General features: G+C 41.9%; 1 protein-coding gene across 1 annotated transcript in view; it reads left to right on the forward strand.

The window, feature by feature from the left end:
- Positions 1 to 24: 24 nt before the first annotated feature.
- LOC138071109 (nuclear RNA export factor 3-like) overlaps positions 25 to 18,850 on the forward strand; it is a 37,627-nt gene continuing 18,801 nt past the window's right edge. The window contains 10 exon segments of the mRNA XM_068962528.1: positions 25 to 172; positions 15,449 to 15,605; positions 15,826 to 15,979; positions 16,594 to 16,677; positions 16,781 to 16,885; positions 17,009 to 17,089; positions 17,385 to 17,504; positions 17,621 to 17,728; positions 17,876 to 17,982; positions 18,535 to 18,574. Coding sequence (XP_068818629.1) covers positions 25 to 172; positions 15,449 to 15,605; positions 15,826 to 15,979; positions 16,594 to 16,677; positions 16,781 to 16,885; positions 17,009 to 17,089; positions 17,385 to 17,504; positions 17,621 to 17,728; positions 17,876 to 17,982; positions 18,535 to 18,574 — 1,104 coding nt within the window.

The following is an 18,850-nucleotide window of genomic DNA, read 5'->3' on the forward strand; positions in this document are numbered from 1 at the left end:
TCTGCTTGGTTCAGGTTAGGTGACATGGGACAAGTGGCTTTTTTCCCCAAGTCTCACTTCTCTGCTCTGCTCTATGAGTACAATAAACCCTACCCTGAAATCTACCCTGGTGTGATGGTTCAAGGGTCAAAGGTGATCTGCCTCCCTGAAGGAAGAATTAGAGAAATGAAAGGTAAGTCTTAGGAAAAGATCCAAGATGGAACCTGGAGAGATATAATATGAAGAATACCCTGCCCCCCAAAAGAGGGAATTAAAGGTGATACAATGAGTACACCTAACACATGGTTAATGTGAGCCCCATAGAGAAGGAAGGGGAACAGGGGAGAAGTGGTATTTGAAGAGAACTTGGTTGAGAAGTTTCCAAATGTATCAAGATATCAACTTAGGATAACAATATTAATAGGAGGACTTCCTTTGTGGTTCAGTGATTAAGAATCCACCTGCCAATGCAGGGGACACACGTTCAATCCCCGGTCTGGGAAGAGTCCACATGCCTCAGGACAACTTAGGCCTTGTGCCACAGAAACCGAACCTGCGTTTTAGAGCCTATGAGCCAAAACTACTGAAGCACATGTGCCCTAGAACCCGTGCTCTGCAACAAGAGTGCAACAAGAGAAGCCACCGTAATGAGAATCCTGTGCATTGCAACTAGATAGTAGTCCCTGCTCATTGCAACTAGAGAACTCCCTCACCCAGCAGCAAGTCCTAGCACAGCCAGAAATAAATAATCTACTTTTAAAAGACCAATATTAATAGGACAAAACATATGCTTTACGGGAAAACATCCTTACAAGAAAAGACATTCATTTCATCATCACGTAACAAAAACTCAGAAAATTTGTGACCTAAAGATCCAAACTAAAGAAATATTATAGGCTCTTCTTCGGGCAGAAGAAATATCACCCTAGGTGGAGCCACACAGATACAGGAAAGACAGACGAATGACATTTGTGAATATGGAGGCAAATTTAAATGAGTATTGACTATATAACACAATGATAACAATTTAAATATACAGAGAATGAAAATGCATGACAATACATGTGGAAGGAGTTTGTGGAATCAAAGTGTCTCAAAGCCCCATAACTGGGCAGCTTTAGGGAACTAATTAACTAATATTAGACTGTGAAAAGGCAAAAATGTACATTGTAATCTGAAGGGTGAACACTACAAGAATAGCAAAAGGATGTTTACCTAGATAACCATGCAAAGCAATGATTTGATAGTTAAAAAATATTGACCATATCAAAAGAAAAGAAAGGAAAAGGAACTTAGAAGAGGCAACAATAAATATACAGTACCATGATATACATAAACCAAATTATATCTATTTTTATTTTAAAAGATTCAGGCAAAACACTCCAACGAGAAAGGCAGATTTTTATCAGACTGGACAAGAAACCTTTCATCAAATACTCCTGAAAAGAGACATATGCAAAATTTAATCATCAGGAAAATTAGAAAATAAAAAAAAACTGCAAAATGTACAGCTTTTCACATTAACCTCAGAAAACTGGTATAACCATATCAGTAAAAGAAAAGGTACACTTTCAAAGGGAAATGCCTTTATGATAACAGGTTCAGTGCAATAAGAGGATAGTAATACAAATTCTAAATTTGTATGCCTCTGAAAGCCAGCATACAAAGCAAAAACTGACAGAAATAATGGACAAATCCACAGTCACAGTGGGAAATTTTAACACATCTCACTGAGTGACACACAAAATGACAGACAAAATCTCAGCTAGAGGGAGAGGATTTAAAAATACGACTTAAACAAATTTATTTAATTGACGTCGAACAATGCACATGACTACTCATCAGACATTCCAGAATATATCACATCTCCGGCAATAAAGCCTCAAGAAGCTTCTAGGGGCTAATACAATTTACCCTAACTGTTAATGTAGTATCCAGTAGTAATGGTGGGTTTTCTGCCCCTCCCCCACCTCTAGTATAAATTCGGAGAATACTAGTTTATCTAATCCTACCATCCACCTAGGTGACCCTCGCCACTGCCCAAACCCTAGACCTGAGGCGGTAACATGACTCATGCCTTTTCCTTAGCCAGGGAAAAATTCACGTCAGCAACGGCCGTTTCCGTCGGAGGGGAGGTTTACCACGTGGAATCGAGAAGGGTAGTGTAAGAGCCCACTTGGCCCATTTCCTCAAGAGACTGGAACAGAGTCAGTCTGGGCTCTCTCCCCGCTTTCCCCGAAGGACAGTCAACTGGTTGGGGGTCCTGTGGTTAGGGGTGGGGGAGGGAACCCAGAACCCTTCCTGCTTCGCGGGGATCTGAAGAGAAGGTCTCATGCAGACCACTCACCCATAGGGTGGCCTGAAGGCAGAGATCTGTCACCACCGTCCTCACAGGCTGCCCTGGAAGAGAATCTGCGGTCTCGAGCTGGAAGTTTGTAGAATCAGGGAAAAGTGCTGAGGGAAGAGACTGCGAGCCCCAAACAACTTCCTCACAGCCACACAAACAAGATGGCGTCCCAAGAGGAAGTCCTTTCCCCAAGATCATAGAGGAGGAGAGTCTTGGGGGCCAGAGGAGACTTAACTTCCTGTAATCGCTGCCCTCTGAGTTGGCTACCAGCGTAACATCCGAGGAACTCTTTCCAACAGTACCACCCCTGTAGAGGAGGCCAGTTAGAGTCAGGAGGCTTAGGGATCTTGATACTTGTAGCTACAGATACAGAGAACTCTCTGTGCCAGACTCTGCATCAGCTACGTTACACTGTGTTCTTCATTCTGCAGACCCAGAGAACTGGGAGGGCCAGCAGCAGGAAACGCTCTGTCCTTGCTACATTACGTCTGTTCTTTCATGTATTCCTCACAAGGGGACTTTGATACTAGAATCATCAACTTTCCAAGGTTGCTGAGGCTTATTGAGGTGCTGCACTTGTTTAGGGTCATTCAGATGCTACTGGGAGAAACAGGCCGGAATTGAGCTCCATGGAATGGAAGATGCCTTCCTGAAGCATAGCTTTACTAAATACTTGGTGTAATGTAGGGGTTTTTCTGAAGTTTATGCAAGTGAAGTGAAGGCGCTCAGTCGTGTCCGACTCTTTGCGACCGCATGAACTGTAGCCTTATCAGGCTCCTCCGTCCTTGGGATTTTCCAGGCAAGAGTGCAGGAGTGGATTGCCATTTCCTTCTCCAGGGGATCTTCCTGACCAGGAAACGAACCTCGGTCTCCCGCGTTGCAGGCAGACGCTTTTCCGTCCAAGCCACCACCTGACTATTCTAAAAATAATCAGGTGGCTAGAATTAACTCTAATCCATTCCAGAGAGATCATATCAATACAACCACACACACACACACACAAAAACCTTGAAAATAAAATAAAAAGGAAATACCAAACAGAACTTGGTGGGTCACTGCAACGACAGTAGGAAAAAAATTAGTCTTTCCTTTAAAAAAAAATGTAGTCAACGTAGGCAGATATCCCCTAGTGCAGGGGTCCCCAGCTCCTGTTGGGAACTGGGTTGCACAGCAGAGGGTGAGCCTAGGGGGAGTGAGCAAGGGAAGCTTCATCTGCTGCTCCCCACAGCTCCCCGTTGCTCACTTTACTCTCTGAAACAGTGCCTCCGTTAGAGCCAGAACTGTAGATATGAAAGTCTCAAAGCAGAGGGTTTCTAAAGAAGAAAGGAAAAGCCCGGGCTCTAGTTCATGAGCTAGAATTTTCTGGGATTTTTAATATCTTCCTTCCCAGTTCTCTGTGCCCTGAAAGAGGTACAATGCCTGAGAGAGATGAAGAAAATCTACACACGAGTGTGTGAACATCTGAGGTGAGGGAAATGTAAGACACAAATGCATGCAAATACACAGATACATTGTCAAGTCAACAGTTGAAAAAGTTGCCTTTTATTAAACAACCACATGTGAACATTTTTATAACATGCAAATATATTGGACCTTTTGGTTAATTAGTTGTTGTTTTCCAGTGTTCCTCCGAACAAATTAGCCTAATCAGAAATTCTCAAACACTGAAAATGTATACTTAGAAACTAAAATTATTCTCAGCCTTCCATCTACAGGATCACTTTATCATGACCCACACGTACCCAAGGTATCCAATGTAAAACAATGAGTGCAGATTTTCCAGATGTGTTTCTCTTTTGGTAGTGCATATACCTATCTTAGTTTTCCCTGGTGGCTCAGACGGTAAAGCGTCTGCCTACAGTGCGGGAGACCTGGGTTCGATCCCTGGGTCGGGAAGATCCCCTGGAGAAGGAAATGGCAACCCACTCCAGTACTCTTGCCTGGAGAAACCCATGGACGGAGGAGCCTGGTAGGCTACAGTCCAGGGGGTCGCAAAGAGTCGGACCCGACTGAGCGACTTCACTTTCACTTTCACTTTCATACCTGTCTTAAAGGATTTGTGTAGGTATGTAGTTCTAGATTGGAGAAGGCAATGGCACCCTACTCCAGTACTCTTGCTAACTATAATATTATTTATAATTTTGAATTACAGGGACTTCTCTGATGGTCCAGTGGTTAAGATTTTGCATTCCCAATCCAGGGGCACTGGTTTGATCCCAGGTTGGGGAACTAAGATCACACATGCCACAAGCTGCAAAAACAAATAAATAAAATAAAAATTTAAGTTATATAAGTAAGTGTGTGCAAATCAAATTTTAATGTATTATGACATCTTCAGATTTTTATTTCTTCAGTTAATGGTTTGGCATATTTCCAGATGTTTACTGAAAAAGCATTTTGTTTTTTAGATGAACTGACTTATTTGTGGTTATTTTTGTCTTTTCTTTATTGATTATCAGAAATCCTGTTTGCTCTTGCACATGAACACAAAAGCTGTAATACTGTTTGAAATGTTGTCTCCAAACTTTTCCATCTTTTGCATTTTTTTCATTTGACAGTAAAGAAATTCCTTCAATTTTCGTGGATTTTTTAAAATACAAAAATAAAGGGCTTCCCAGATGGCACAAGTGGTAAAGAACCTGCCTGTTAATGCAGGAGACACAAGAGACATGGGTTCGGCCCCCGGGTCATGAAGATCCCTTGGAGGAGGGCATGGCAACCCACTCCACTCTTCTTGCATGGAGACTCCCAATGGACAGAGAAGATTGGCAGGCTATAGTCCATAGGGTCGCAGAGAATCAGACGCGACTGAAGCAATTGAGCGTGCATGACTGAAAAAATGAGTAATGCATAGGGTTGCATCGAGTACTAGTCCACTGGGAATTCTAGATTCAAAGACTTGAGGGCCTCGTGACAAAATGGAAAAGAGCTTTAGCCCAAAATCTACATGGATTAATAATGGGGAAAATATTTGAATCTGTGTTTGCTTACACAAGATACTATGTAAAGTGCATCTGGCCAAATATAACTCCATAAATGATCATTTCCTTCCCTCCACGGAGGCTAATTGCCTCCGCTTCAACCTGAGCCCCACACAAATCCTTCAGGACACTTCAATCCCTGGGGCCCTATATTCAGGGACTGGATTTCACCTATGTCATCTTCAAGACCAAGACATCGGGGAGAAGGTTGTTTGAGGACTCTATCAACATGCCATTGACACCAGGACAACCAAAACTAGATATGAGATGCAAGAAAAGCTTAGAACTCTGTTACAAAATTAATTAGAGCAATTGAGGTGAAGTTGTGAAAAGCCCATGTCTCTCCCAAACAAAAATGTCACGTATAAAGTAAATCAAATTATTGGCAAAATATTTGGAACATATTTTAGAGCACATGTTTTATACTATATGATATAAATAAATCTGATCAGTAAAGACGGTCATTTAAAGTCTCTTAAAAATTTGAATGAGAACTATGATTCACAAACATATAAAGATCAAACAAATACAAAAACAATTATATACGGAAGGATATATGCATGTACATATATTTACATATGTATATTTACATCAACATACATATATACATACAGAACATAGTATATACACATACTGTGAACAAAATTTGGAAGAACAGGTATGCTCATGTAAATTTACTTATTTAATATTGTACACAGAGAAATATATCTGGGGAACAAAGTAAATTACCAAGAATATATTTCTTGTTATGGAAAAAGATTAATGCAATGTAAAAATATACTGTATCTATTGTATACACATCCCTGTATTACATTAGTTTTGAAAAGAAAGATATTGATTTGAAGTCAGAAAGGTAAATAATGTAAATTTTTATAATATTATAGGATATAACTAGTTGTGAATTTCATTTCAAAAAATAATTTATGTGGCTTAACTGTGTGTATATGAATCAATACGTTTTTACACATTACGCTTGTCTCTTAATGACATGTATATCGGTTTCCTGTCAGAACAGGGAGGGAGATGCTGAAGCAAAGTTCTTGCCACTAGATTTAATGTACATGGGCTCTGACTCACCCTTACTGCTTCCTTTACCATAAAATCCTACCAGATATTTCCTGGTGATGGGCATCTTGCTCCTTTCCTCCTCCTAAGGCTTTTATTCCAGATATGTTCACCAGGTGGCACAGATCTCTAGTTTTTGAATTTTATCCAGTGAGAAGTGCTATTTGGGAAAAGGAATGAAAAATGTTTTAAAAGTTGCTTTGCACTGCGAGTAGTGGGAGAATATATAAAATAAATTCGTGCTCAGAGTGCTTTGCCTAACAATTTTCTTCTCCTCTGTGGTTTCCTGGATAGAAATCATCGTAATAAAATGACTCTTATGCCTGAGGCGGGAGCAAGGAAGGCAGAAGGGGTTCCTGTACATCTCTCTACAGCTGTCCTGTTAAGGTTCACAAGGTTTTTCCCTGAGTGATAGACTGATGGGTAAGGGATTTCCACTCTGGATTTTCCAAAGGGATGAACCAGATTACAGGGTATTTCCTTCCTGTCATATTTGGCTTGTCTCCACCCTTTCCTCTTTTGCTGGCTAAAGCCTCCTTAACCTCAGATCTCAGCTTAAAGATCACTTCATGTGAGAAGTCCCAGACACACCCTACTGGCTTGATTACCACTCGGCATATAATGGGGGACTTCCCTGGTAGGTCAGATGGTAAAGCGTCTGCCTACAATGCGAGAGACCTGGGTTCGATCCCTGGGTTGGGAACATCCTCTGGAGAAGGAAATGGCAACCCACTCCAGTATTCATGCCTGGAAAATCCCATGGACCGAGGAGCCTGGTGGGCTACAGTCCACGGGGTTGCAAAGAGTCGGACACGACTGAGCAACTTCACTTCACTTCGCTTCAGGCATATAATGACTCCACCACATTTGCCATCTCCAGACACACTTTGCATGTGAAAGGGGACCGAAGGCTGCGAGCTCACCAGTTTTCAGAGGCTGTAGCATCACATAGTGGCCTTCAGATGCTGAAGTTTTCAAATATCTTGTCTGAAGAGTCACCTAAAATTCACTGTTCCACTTCGAAGGGGGATGCTGGGAACACTTCAACAAAGGAACTGCAGCATTGTTCCTCAGACAAAAAGCAGACTCTGTATTTCTGAGAACCTGTGGCAGCTGGGGATTGTTGCTCCTTCTGAAAAAGAGCCATGGAAAAGAGTAATGTATTGACAGTCTGTCATTTTTAGTGGATTGGTTTTGCATGGCAAAAACCAAATGAATCTTCCAGAGGTAGAATTGCAAGTCTTAAAATGTTTGAATAATTTATTTTGTGGAATACTCTTAATTATATTTCAAAATATTTAAATGAGCTTTGAAAATAATAAAAAAATAAAACTAAGGAAGGAAGAAAAATGTTCCATTAACCTCTGATGAGACATCACTTTTTTAATATTCTCATTAATTATGTACATAACTACAAACTCCACATTGTGATTCATTCCTTATAGGTGACAAAACTGAGCCTCAGCCAGATCTGACTGAGACTAAAGCCTCTGGGTGACCTTTACTGCCTTGTGATTTCAATAAATCCTGACAAGGACCATATGAAGGAGAGAGTGGTCACTCCCTGGATGGGGAACCTGAGGCTTGGGACCTACTTTAATGACCTGCACTGCCGCACGTCATGCTCCTACTCACTGGCTGGTTCCAGACTGGGACCCTCGTCTTCTGAACCTAAACTTTATTCTTCCTACCAATTCACTCAGCCTTGCCTCAATTACAGATACAAGTATATGTTGGAAATATTGTGAATTGGTTGCACACCATTGCAAGAAAGCCCATATTGCAACAAAGTGAATAACATAAACTTTTTGGCTCTCCATGTCTTATAAAAATTATGTTTATACTGTACTGTAGACTATTTAGTGTACAATAGCGTTGTCTAAAAGACAAAGTACATATCTTCGTTAAAAATACTTGATTGCTGAAACTTGCTAACAAATATCTGAAAGTTTAGAGAGCCATAAGCTTTTGGCTGGTGGGGGGTCAGGCATGTGTTTTGATGGCTGCTGACTGATTAGGGTGGTGGCTGTTGAAGGTTGGGGTGGCCATGGTAATTTCTTTAAATGAAACAACAGTGACGTTTGCTGTATCAATTGACTCTTCTCTTTCAGAAACAATTATTAGCATGCAGTGCTGTCTGTTAGCTTTTTACCCACTGAAGAATTTCGTTCAAAATTGGAGTCTATCCTCTCAAAACCTGCCACTGTTTTATCTAATATTCTGAATTATGTAATATTCTAAATCCTTCGTTGTCATTTCAAAAATCTTCCCAGCATCTCCACCAAGGGTAGATTCCTTTCAAGAAACCGCTTTCTTCACTCCCATAAGAAACGGCTCCTCGGGGTTAAAGTTGTATCATGAGATTGCAAAAATGCATTCAGATATTCAGGTCCCTTTTCTGTTTCTAGTTCTCTTGCTATTTCCTGAAACCATAAAACTCCCAGGTGAGAATATAAGAAAAAGCTCCTTGGCATTGGTCGTGGCAATGATTTTTAGATATATTACAAATGCACAAGTAACAAAAGCAAAAATCAACAAGTGGGACCACAAAACAAAACATCTTGCACAACAAAAGAAACAGTCAACAAAATAAAAAGGTAACCTGTGGAATTGGAGGAAATCTTTGTAAACTGTGTGTATAACATGCAATTAATTTTCAAAATATGTAAGGAAATCATACAACGCAATATAGAAAACTCTGAGTAAAATTTGGCAAATGACCTAAAGAGATATTTTCCCAAAGATTGTATATAAATGGTCAACATGTATATGAAAAGGTGCTCAATATCGTCACAACTGCATAAAGAAGAACAAAATACCTAGAAACAGATTTAACAAACGAGGCGAAACACCTCTATAGTGCAAACAGTAAGACACTGGTGAAAGAAAATGAAAGAGGCACAAGTGAATGGAAAGATATTCCATCTGATGGATTGAAAATCTTAATGTTGTTAGAATGACCATAATACCAAAGCAATCTACAGATTCAAACAATCTTGAACAATCTTGATGTTCACTGGAGTCATCAGAGATTCCTGAAAGAGGAACTAGGCCTGGGACAGTGGGCAAGACTTAAGGAGGGGTGGATGGAAGGGAGGAGATGGGGAGTTCACTCTGACTGGAGTGAAGAGTGGGGGCTCCCAGGTGAGCAGATAAGGCCGAGAGGTAACTGATGGGACACTCCTGGGGACTGAGGCTATCTGGGTGTAGGACTGATTGGGGAAGGACCATATTTGCTTCCATGGACACTACACAGCCCCTTCATACACTGAAATGGCACAACGATGGTGAGGAGTAAAGTGCCCCACATGTCTGTCACTGGTCCACAGAGCAGAGACGGACCAGGTCCACTGAGAGTAGGGAAACTGTGCTGATACTCAGTTCCCTGAACCTCCTTTAAAGTAGGAAGCAGACATAAAGGGGAAGAATTCAGACATAAAGGGGAAGAGATGCCCCATGCCATCTGGAAAATATACACCCGCTTTAAATTCTCTCTGACCCCAGATCCCAGGGACTCCATCTGCCAGTGAGGTCCTACCTGCCTCCTGGAGTCACATTCTTAGCCAGAACATTCCGTCCACCTGCTAGCTCTCCCCACACTCTGATTTGCTCCATCTCTGCATCGTCGCTGACATCACTCAGGCTTTTCTCCTCCTTTGTTGTCTCAACTCCTTTCATCAGCTCAGTGAGGTGCATCACAGCACAGCAGTGCTGTGACAGTTCAGTTCAGTTCAGTTCCATCGTTCAGTCGTGTCCAACTCTTTGCGACCCCGTGAACCGCAGCACGCCAGGCCTCCCTGTCCACCACCAACTCCCGGAGTCTACCCAAACTCATGTCCATCGAGTTGGTGATGCCATCCAAACATGTCATCCTCTGGCATCCCCTTCTCCTCCTGCCCTCAATCTTTCCCAGCATCAGGGTCTTTTCCAATGAGTCAGCTCTTCGCATGAGGTGGCCGAAGGATTGGAGTTTCAACTTCAACATCAGTCCCTCCAATGAACACCCAGGACTGATCTCCTTTAGGATGGACTGGTTGGATCTCCTTGCAGTCCAAGGGACTCTCAAGAGTCTTCTCCAACACCGCAGTTCGAAAGCATGAATTCTTTGGCGGTCAGCTTTCTTTATAGTCCAACTCTCACATCCATACATGACCACTGGAAAAACCATAGCCTTGACTAAATGGACCTTTGTTGGCAAAATAATATCTCTGCTTTTGAATATGCTGTCTAGGTTGGTCATAAGTTTCCTTCCAAGGAGTAAGCGTCTTTTAATTTCATGACTGCAATCACCATCTGCAGTGTTTTTGGAGCCCAGAAAAATAAAGTCAACCACTGTTTCCCCATCTATTTGCCCTGAAGTGATGAGAGCAGATGCCATGATCTTTGTTTTCTGAATGTTGAGCTTTAAGCCAACTTTTTCACTCTCCTCTTTCACTTTCATCAAGAGGCTCTTTAGTTCTTCTTCACTTTCTGCCATAATGGTGGTGTCATCTGCATATCTGAGGTTATTGATATTTCTCCCAGCATCTTGATTCCAGCTTGTGCTTCCTCCAGCCCAGCATTTCTTATCATGTATTCTGCATATAGGTTAAATAAACAGGGTGACAATATACAGCCTTGACATACTCCTTTTCCTATTTGGAACCAGTCTGTTTTTCCAGTTCTAACTGTTGCTTCCTGACCTGCATATAGGTTTCTCAAGAGGCAGGTCAGGTGATCTGGTATTCCCATCTCTCTCAGAATTTTCCAGTTTATTGTGATCCGCACAGTCAAAGGCTTTGGTATAGTCAATAAAGCAGAAATAGATGTTTTTCTGGAACTCTCTTGCTTTTTCGATAATCCAGCTGATGTTGGCAATTTCATCTCTGGTTCTTCTGCCTTTTCTAAACCCAGCTTGAACATCTGGAATTTCATGGTTCACGTATTGCTGAAGCCTGGCTTGGAGAATTTTAAGCATCACTTTACTAGCGTGTGAGATGAGTGCAACTGTGCGGTAGTTTGAGCATTCTTTGGCATTGCCTTTCTTTGGGATGGGAATAAAAAGTAACTTAGATTACAATAATATGAACTGAGTGACTTATCACACCTCCACCCCACCCCACCCCCACCTTCTGAAAACACATATACACAAAACACACGTTACCAGAAGAGAAACACTTCAGGAAAATGTGCACCAATCCTTTTACATTGGATGTCTTGGGTATCTGTGAGTCATAGTGAAGGGATCATGTAGGTGTAAGGTACAGAATCATGTGAGTTTCTAAGAATATATTTTTAATGTTTCAAATTTTATGACTAGGCTAATTTGTAAAGAGGAACACTTGAAAATAACTAATAACTAATTGACAGAAAAGTTCATATATTTTCATATTATAAAAATATTCATATGATAATGTTTCATAAAAAGTCAAAATTTTCATCTTTTCACTTGACAGTGTATCTGTGTATTTGTACGCATTTCTGCCTTACACTTCCCTCACCTCAGATGTTCACACCCTCTTGTGAGGGTTTCTTCACCTCTCTCGGCCCTGGAAATCCTCTTTCAGGGCATAGAGATCTGGGGGGGGAGGGGTGGAAATGCTGGAAAATTCCAGAAGATATTACAATTTCCAGAAAGTTCTGGTTCATGAACTGGAGCCCAGGCTTCTCCCTCCTTCTCTCTTTAGAAACCCGTCTGATTTGAAGCTTTCAGAGCTACAGTTCTGCCTCTAAGGGAGGGTGGGATGGTTCAGACAGTAAACCTAGTGGTGGGGAGGTGCAGATGAATCTTTTCTTGCTTGCTTGCCAGTCCTCTGCTCACCTCCTACTGTGAGGTCCTGTTCTTAGCAGGCCTGGGACTGGTATCTTTCCATGGCCCAGGGGTTGGGGACGACTGCATTAGGGGATGTCTGCCTACATTGATTATATATTTTTAAAGAAAGGATATGGTTTAGTTTTTTTTTTCCCCTACTGTCATTACAGTGACCCATCAAACTCTGTTTTGTATTTTCTTTATACTTTCAAGGTTTTTTGTTTGTTTGTTGTTATTGTTGTTTTCATATGATTCTCTGGAATGTGTTAGATTTAATTTTAGCCATTTGATTATTCCTAGAATGGTCGGGTACTTTGCATAAACTGCAGAGAACCCCCTATATTGCACCAAGTATTTAGTAAAGCTATGCTTCAACAAGTCATCTTCCATTCCGTGGAGTTCAGTTTCAGCCTGTTTCTCCCAGTAGCATCTGAATGACCCTAGACAAGTGTAGTACCTCAGTAAGCCTCAGCAACCTGGGAAAGTCAATGATCCTGGTATCAGAGTGCCCTTGCGAGGAAAACATGAAACAACAGATGTAATGTAGCAAGGACAGAGCGTTTCCTACTGCTGGCCCTCCCAGTTCTCTGGGTCTGCAGAATGAAGGAACACAATGTAATGTATGCCAGAATCTGGCATAGGGAGTTCTCTGTGTTTGTAGCCACAAGTATCAAGACCCCCTAAGCCTCCTGATTCTAGTTGGCTTCCTCTGACCGGGTGGTACTGTTGGAAAGAGTTCCCTGGATGTTAGGCTAGTAGCAAACTCAGAGGGCAGTAATTACAGGACGTTAAGTCTCCTCTGACTCCCAGGGCTCTCCTCCTTTATGCCCTTGGGGAAGGGACTTCCTGTAAGGACTCCATCTTTCATGACCCTGAGAATTTGGAGCCTGCTGTTTCCTTGCTTGCCAGCGTTCCTTGATATTCTCCAAATCTCTGGCTCCAGACCCACACAGTCCCTTCTAGAGCAACCTGTGAGGACAGTGCTGACAGATCTCTGCTTTCAGGCCATCCTATGGGTGAGTTGGTCAGCATGAGACCTTTTCTTCAGATCCTCACAAAGCAGGAAGAGTTCTGGGTTCCCTACCCTGTTCCAACCCACAGGACCCCAACCAGCTGACCCTCCTATAGAGAAAGCAGGGAGAGGGCCAAGGCTGATTAATTTCCACTCTGAGGAAATGGGCCACGTGGGCTCTGACACCCATCTTTATTCTACATGGAAAATATCCCAACATATGGATATTTTTTCCCTATTTAAGGAAAAAGCCTGAGTCATGTAGCTTAGGGCTTGGAGATGGGGGGTGGTAACCTAGGTGAGGGGTGGGGTTCGTAGAAACTACCATTCTTTGGATTAATAATAGAGGTTGAAGAGTAAGAAAATCCACCATTACTACTTCTATTAACTAGCCAGGGTAAATTATATTAGTCCATAGACACTTCTTGAAGCTTGCTTTATTTTCCAGCATATGATTGATTCTGCAATATTCCATCAGAGTTCCTATGTATGTGGGTGGGTCTATGTCAATTAAATTAATTTGTTAATATATTTGTCATATTTAAAAATCTTCACCCTCTAGCTTAATTTTGTGCTTTTTTTTTGCCTTAATTTTCCACTTCATTTGTCACTAGGTGAGCTGTGTTAAAGTTTCCCACTGTGACTTTTGTTTTGTCCATTCTCTATTTCTGTCAGTACTAGTTTTCAATATTTTGGCTTTGATTTAAGGCATGCATTTAGAATTTTGTGTTAATATCTTCTTACAGCATTGCCTCTGTTAGCATAAGAAAATTTCTCTCTTTCTCTTGTAATGTTTTCTTTTTCTTAAAGTCTACATTTTCTTTTGGTATAATATGGTTATACCAGCTTTCTGTAGGTTCATGTGGAGAAGGTATACATTTTTCCATTTTTTATTTTCAAATTTTCTAGATGATTAAATTTTGCATGTGTCTTTTTTCAAGAGTATTTGATGGAAGGTTTCTTCTCTCATCTGATAACAGTTTTTTGTTTGTTGTTTTTTTTTTTAGTAATATTTAGTCTGAATCTTTTAATGTAAAAAAAAGATGTAATTTGATTTACATATGTCATATTAATGTATATATACATATGTATTTTCCTCTTCTAAATTCCTTTGAAATGATTAATATTTTATAACTATGAAAATTGTTACCACATGTGGCTAGATTGTTAAACATTCTTTTGCAATTCTTGCAGTAATTACCCTTCAGATTACAATGGATATTTTTGCCATTTCATAGTCTAATATTAGCTAATTAGTTATTTAAAACTACTGGGAGAATTATGGTACCTTGAGACACTTTGATTCTGTATACTCCCTCCAAACGTATTGTCACATGTTTTCATTCTCCCTATATTTAAATTTCCAGAAGAAATTAGTATCATTGTGTTATATAGTCAGTAGTCACTTAAAGTTGCTCACACATTCACAAATGGCATTAGTCTTTCTTTCCTGTATCTATGTGACTCCACCTGGGAAGTTATTTCTTCTGCCTGAAGAATAACATATAAATTTTCTTTAGTTTGAATCTTTTGACCACAAATTTTCGGAGTTTTTGTTGCATGATGATGAAATGACCATAATTTCTTTTTAAAATATTTTTGCTTAAAAATACTTTTAATCCAATTAACATTATTTTTTGTTGATATCTTGCTACTTTTGGAAACTTTTCAACCAAGTTCTCATCAGCTACCATTTCTCCACTCTCTTCCTCTCCTCCTCTCTGGCACTCACATTAACTGTGTGTTAGGTATACTCCTAGCATCACCTGTAATTCTCTACACCTCTCTTTTGATATTCTCCATATTATATCTCTCCAGACTCCATTCTGGATCTTTTCATCAGACTTATCATTCATTTCTCTAATTCTTCCTTCAGGGAAGCCGATCACCTCTGACCTTTGAATCATCACACCATGGTAGATTTAAGGGTATGTTTTCATGTCCTCCTAGAGCAGAGCAGAGAACTGAGACTTGGGGATGAAATGCCACTTTTCCCAGGTCACTTAGCCTGAACCAAGTAGAGCAAAGTCTAACATTACAGACTACACTCTAGATCCAGACCCTTTCCTCAGAGCCTGTTTTCTTCTTCTGTGACTGCTCCCTACCTCTCATTTCCTGAGAAGTAGAGCCAGAGTGAAGTCTTCCAGATTTTTTTTTTAAAGCATGAGATGCATTTCTGTTTATCACAAAGTCAGTGATAATTTTTATTTAGCCCTGATGTTTACTGAGGACTTCTGGTACTGGGACCACTGATATGTTGTTGTCAATTTTAGAGCACACTGATAAAGTGAACCCTTTACAAAGAAGAGCACCAAGCTGGGGTGTTTACCGAAGGCAATACACCTATTGGTCTGAACAGGTCATTTCCCAGCAGCAACAAGATAGAGATTCAGAAGAAAGTGATGCTTGTATGGACATCCAAGCAAGATAGTAAGTGACCAGTCACCAAGGCTGACATGTACCAACCAGTGAACAACAAAACCTTGTAGTTAAATCTGCCATTTTTCTATCCAACCTGGAAGATTGAGGAATGATGGGATGAGATTAATGCTTGAGCAATCATCATTGTAGCTCTGGTATCATGTGAGAAAATGTAGAGAAGACTTTCCAAGCCTATATGAACCACTTTCTTCTCTCCACTTCCCCACAGTGCTTCCTGTGAACTTCCATCCCATCATCGGAGAAGTAGTTTTCAGAAACAAGATCAAATGCATATTTACATGGAGACAAAACAAAAGCCTCCAGAAAAAAGAATGGGGAGAGACAGACAGGATGAGACCTTGGGGAGCTGGTTCAAGATCATAGTGAGTATCTTGGCTAAATGGACCTAATATGTAGAAGATGATAGAGAGAGTCATGTTGGATTTGTGTAGAGATGCTGGGAACTTTTCTGGGGCAGTGGTGCTGGTAATCAGTCTTGTTCTTACTAGGAGCTATCTTCCTAGATCATCTAAGGGTGAGTTCAGAGAAGCAATAGAAAGGAAACTGATTGCCTGCAAGGAGAAGCATGGGAGAGGTTGACTAAAAGCAAAGGAGGGAACCTACTGCCAGGGAGATGGAGCACTTCACACCAGATCACGTGTTTGGCTCAAGCTGAGTATGGGAAGAGGTTGAGTCTCTGGGGTCCGTGTCAGAGTGACAAGCCAAGTCTACCTCCTGTGGATCTCTTGGAAATTTATAAAAGGAAGTACATGTGAAACATATTAAGTCGGCTTATTCAGGAAGTGTTTGACTGAAAAGAAAGTTATATAGAAAATCCATGTCTGGTAAAAAAAAAAAGTTAAGATAACATTGTCCTATTTTAAAAAATGATTTAAAGCCTGAAAAAAAGGTCCTAAATCAAGACACAGTTGGGTCTTATGTTAACTGTAAATTGCTTTGTATCCATTCTCTTTCCCATTTGTTTTTTGGCTACTAGATTCCCTTTGGTATAAAATATGATGAGAAGTGGCTGCTGAATTTGATTCAGAAGCAAAGCAGTGTCCCCTTCACTGCATTCGAAGTAAGACAGGACATGGAGATGATGAGACGAAATGGGGTAGATTGCGGGCCCAGAGAAATGGCACTGGTCTCATATTCTGCTTCTGCTGTCACTCTCCCTACAGTTTCACTATGAGAAAATGCAGGCCCAGTTCTTTGTAGAGAATGCCAACATTGCCTGTGCGTTGAAGAATGTCAATGGCAAGATTTTCAATGAGGTTAATGAAAAGGTGTGTGTCAAGGGCGTGATCAGGCCTGACTAGGGACAAGAGGGCAGGGAAGGGTCATGGTCTTGCTTGATTCCATGCACAGATTTCCTGGAGCTTACCCAGCCCCTCTTGTGTTCTCTACAGATATTTATCTTGGTTGAGCCCTGTGAGTCATCCCAATCTGTGCAGAAGGCACTGACGTCTGAAAAGGTGGAGCAGATAAAGGTAATGCAGACTCAGCATAAACTGTGCACTCACAGCCAGACCCACTGCTCCCCCCACTCACCCTCAGACTCAGAGCCACTCAACCCCATCCCTAACTCTGCAGCTGACCATGAGCAAACCATAGGATGCCTGCCAGCAATCTCTTGACATCCAGAGACTCCATTTTGGCCCTGGTATGGCTACAGCAGTAATTGTAGGGCAGGTGAGGGTAGAGGGTCTGTCTGGGTAGAGCACTCAGAGATGGTATCATGGGGAGGGGTTGGTGCTGGGGCTGTTCCAGCTGGGACCCTCTCAGCCTCTGTATCCCTCGTCCTGGCTTCCTGGAGACTTGATGACCTGTGATATTGGAATGACACAAAACTGTAGAAATGGCATGGCTGCTTCCCTACACATCCATCCAGGGATCAGGCCCATGGTGAGGACCAAGGCCCAGTGTTGGGACCAATGGTGAGGGTGGGAGAGATTAGGTAGAACAGGCAAATATGTCTCAGGTATTCCCTTTGGGGCCTTCACTCTCTTTCCTCATCATAGTTTTCGTTCTTGGACCTGAGCAACAAGAAACCCTACCTGCTGGATGGCTTGTCCACCATTATGGGAAATGCTTCCAATACCCAGAACTTGAACATCTCCAACACTGAGGTGAGTTGGGGCACCAAGATCCTCCCTTGAAAGTAAGGTAGGAGCGCTCATGGGGTGGTAACAGATAAGGGGAGGTGGATTTGTAGGGAAAGGAAGGGTGTGGATGCAGAGATATCTGGTAGATGTGGGGTTTACCCATAATTCCAGGTGAAGGCTGAAGGGCAGATGGACAAGGGTCAACAGCTGGAACCAGAAGGGATGTGTGCAGACAGAAATGCCATGTGCACCAACTTCCCTGATAAGTCAACCAACATAAGGTCACCCTCTGCCTTGTCTCTACATCCCTATATCTCTCTCATCTCTCCCCTCCTCCCCCAACTCTCCCTCTTCCTACCTCTTGAGCCCCACCTTGCTCACCTCCTTGACATAACACCTGGTCATCCCTGAGCTTTGTCCTTACTTGACAGAGTGCTGGACAACCTGTGATGTAGCAAAGCACTGGGCTCTCCCCCCATTCCCTCTTCTCTCCATAGCCTTCAGTGAGCCCGTGAGGAAGGAAGGGAGGGGAGGCAGGCCTGGCAGACTGAATTTGAAGTGTTGGTCCTTGTGGCACTGGAGAAGGGAGTCAGGACAGTCTGGCTGGGAGCTACCCAGGGGAAAGGAGATGGAAGAGGGAGTGGTAGGAAGGAGTGGAGGGAACAGTTTCCCTCTAGGTCAGTCCATGGAGTGGCGACCAGGGCCCTGGAATGCTAGGATACTGGGTTCTGTGGGGGGTACACAGGGCTGTGATTGCTGTAAGTGACTTGCTCCAATGATGAGGGTCATCTCCACAGTTTCACTGACTTTTCTCTTTTGTCTTGATTTTGGCAAACCATCCTGGAATTGTTCCCTAGGTTACTAAGCTTGGTAAGTGCATTCCTTGATCACAGACTCCACAAAATAGTATCGATAGTGCCCTCAAACTACTCTGAAATATGTTAGGAGCTGTCCACATTTCATTTTTGAACATGACCCTTAACTGTCCCGTGGGAGGGAGGTATACCATTCTCTGTGAGAATCTGAAAAAGCTCTGGATCTTCTTCAGCCATGTACTCCACAGGCTTTGGGGAAACCATGAAGATAACTGAAAATGTAGTCCTGCCACTGACATTTCCAGGACCCTTTCTCCTCTGACCTCAGACC

This window comes from Capricornis sumatraensis, chromosome X (genome assembly GCF_032405125.1).
Source record: "Capricornis sumatraensis isolate serow.1 chromosome X, serow.2, whole genome shotgun sequence".
Classification (NCBI taxonomy): Eukaryota; Metazoa; Chordata; class Mammalia; order Artiodactyla; family Bovidae; genus Capricornis; species Capricornis sumatraensis.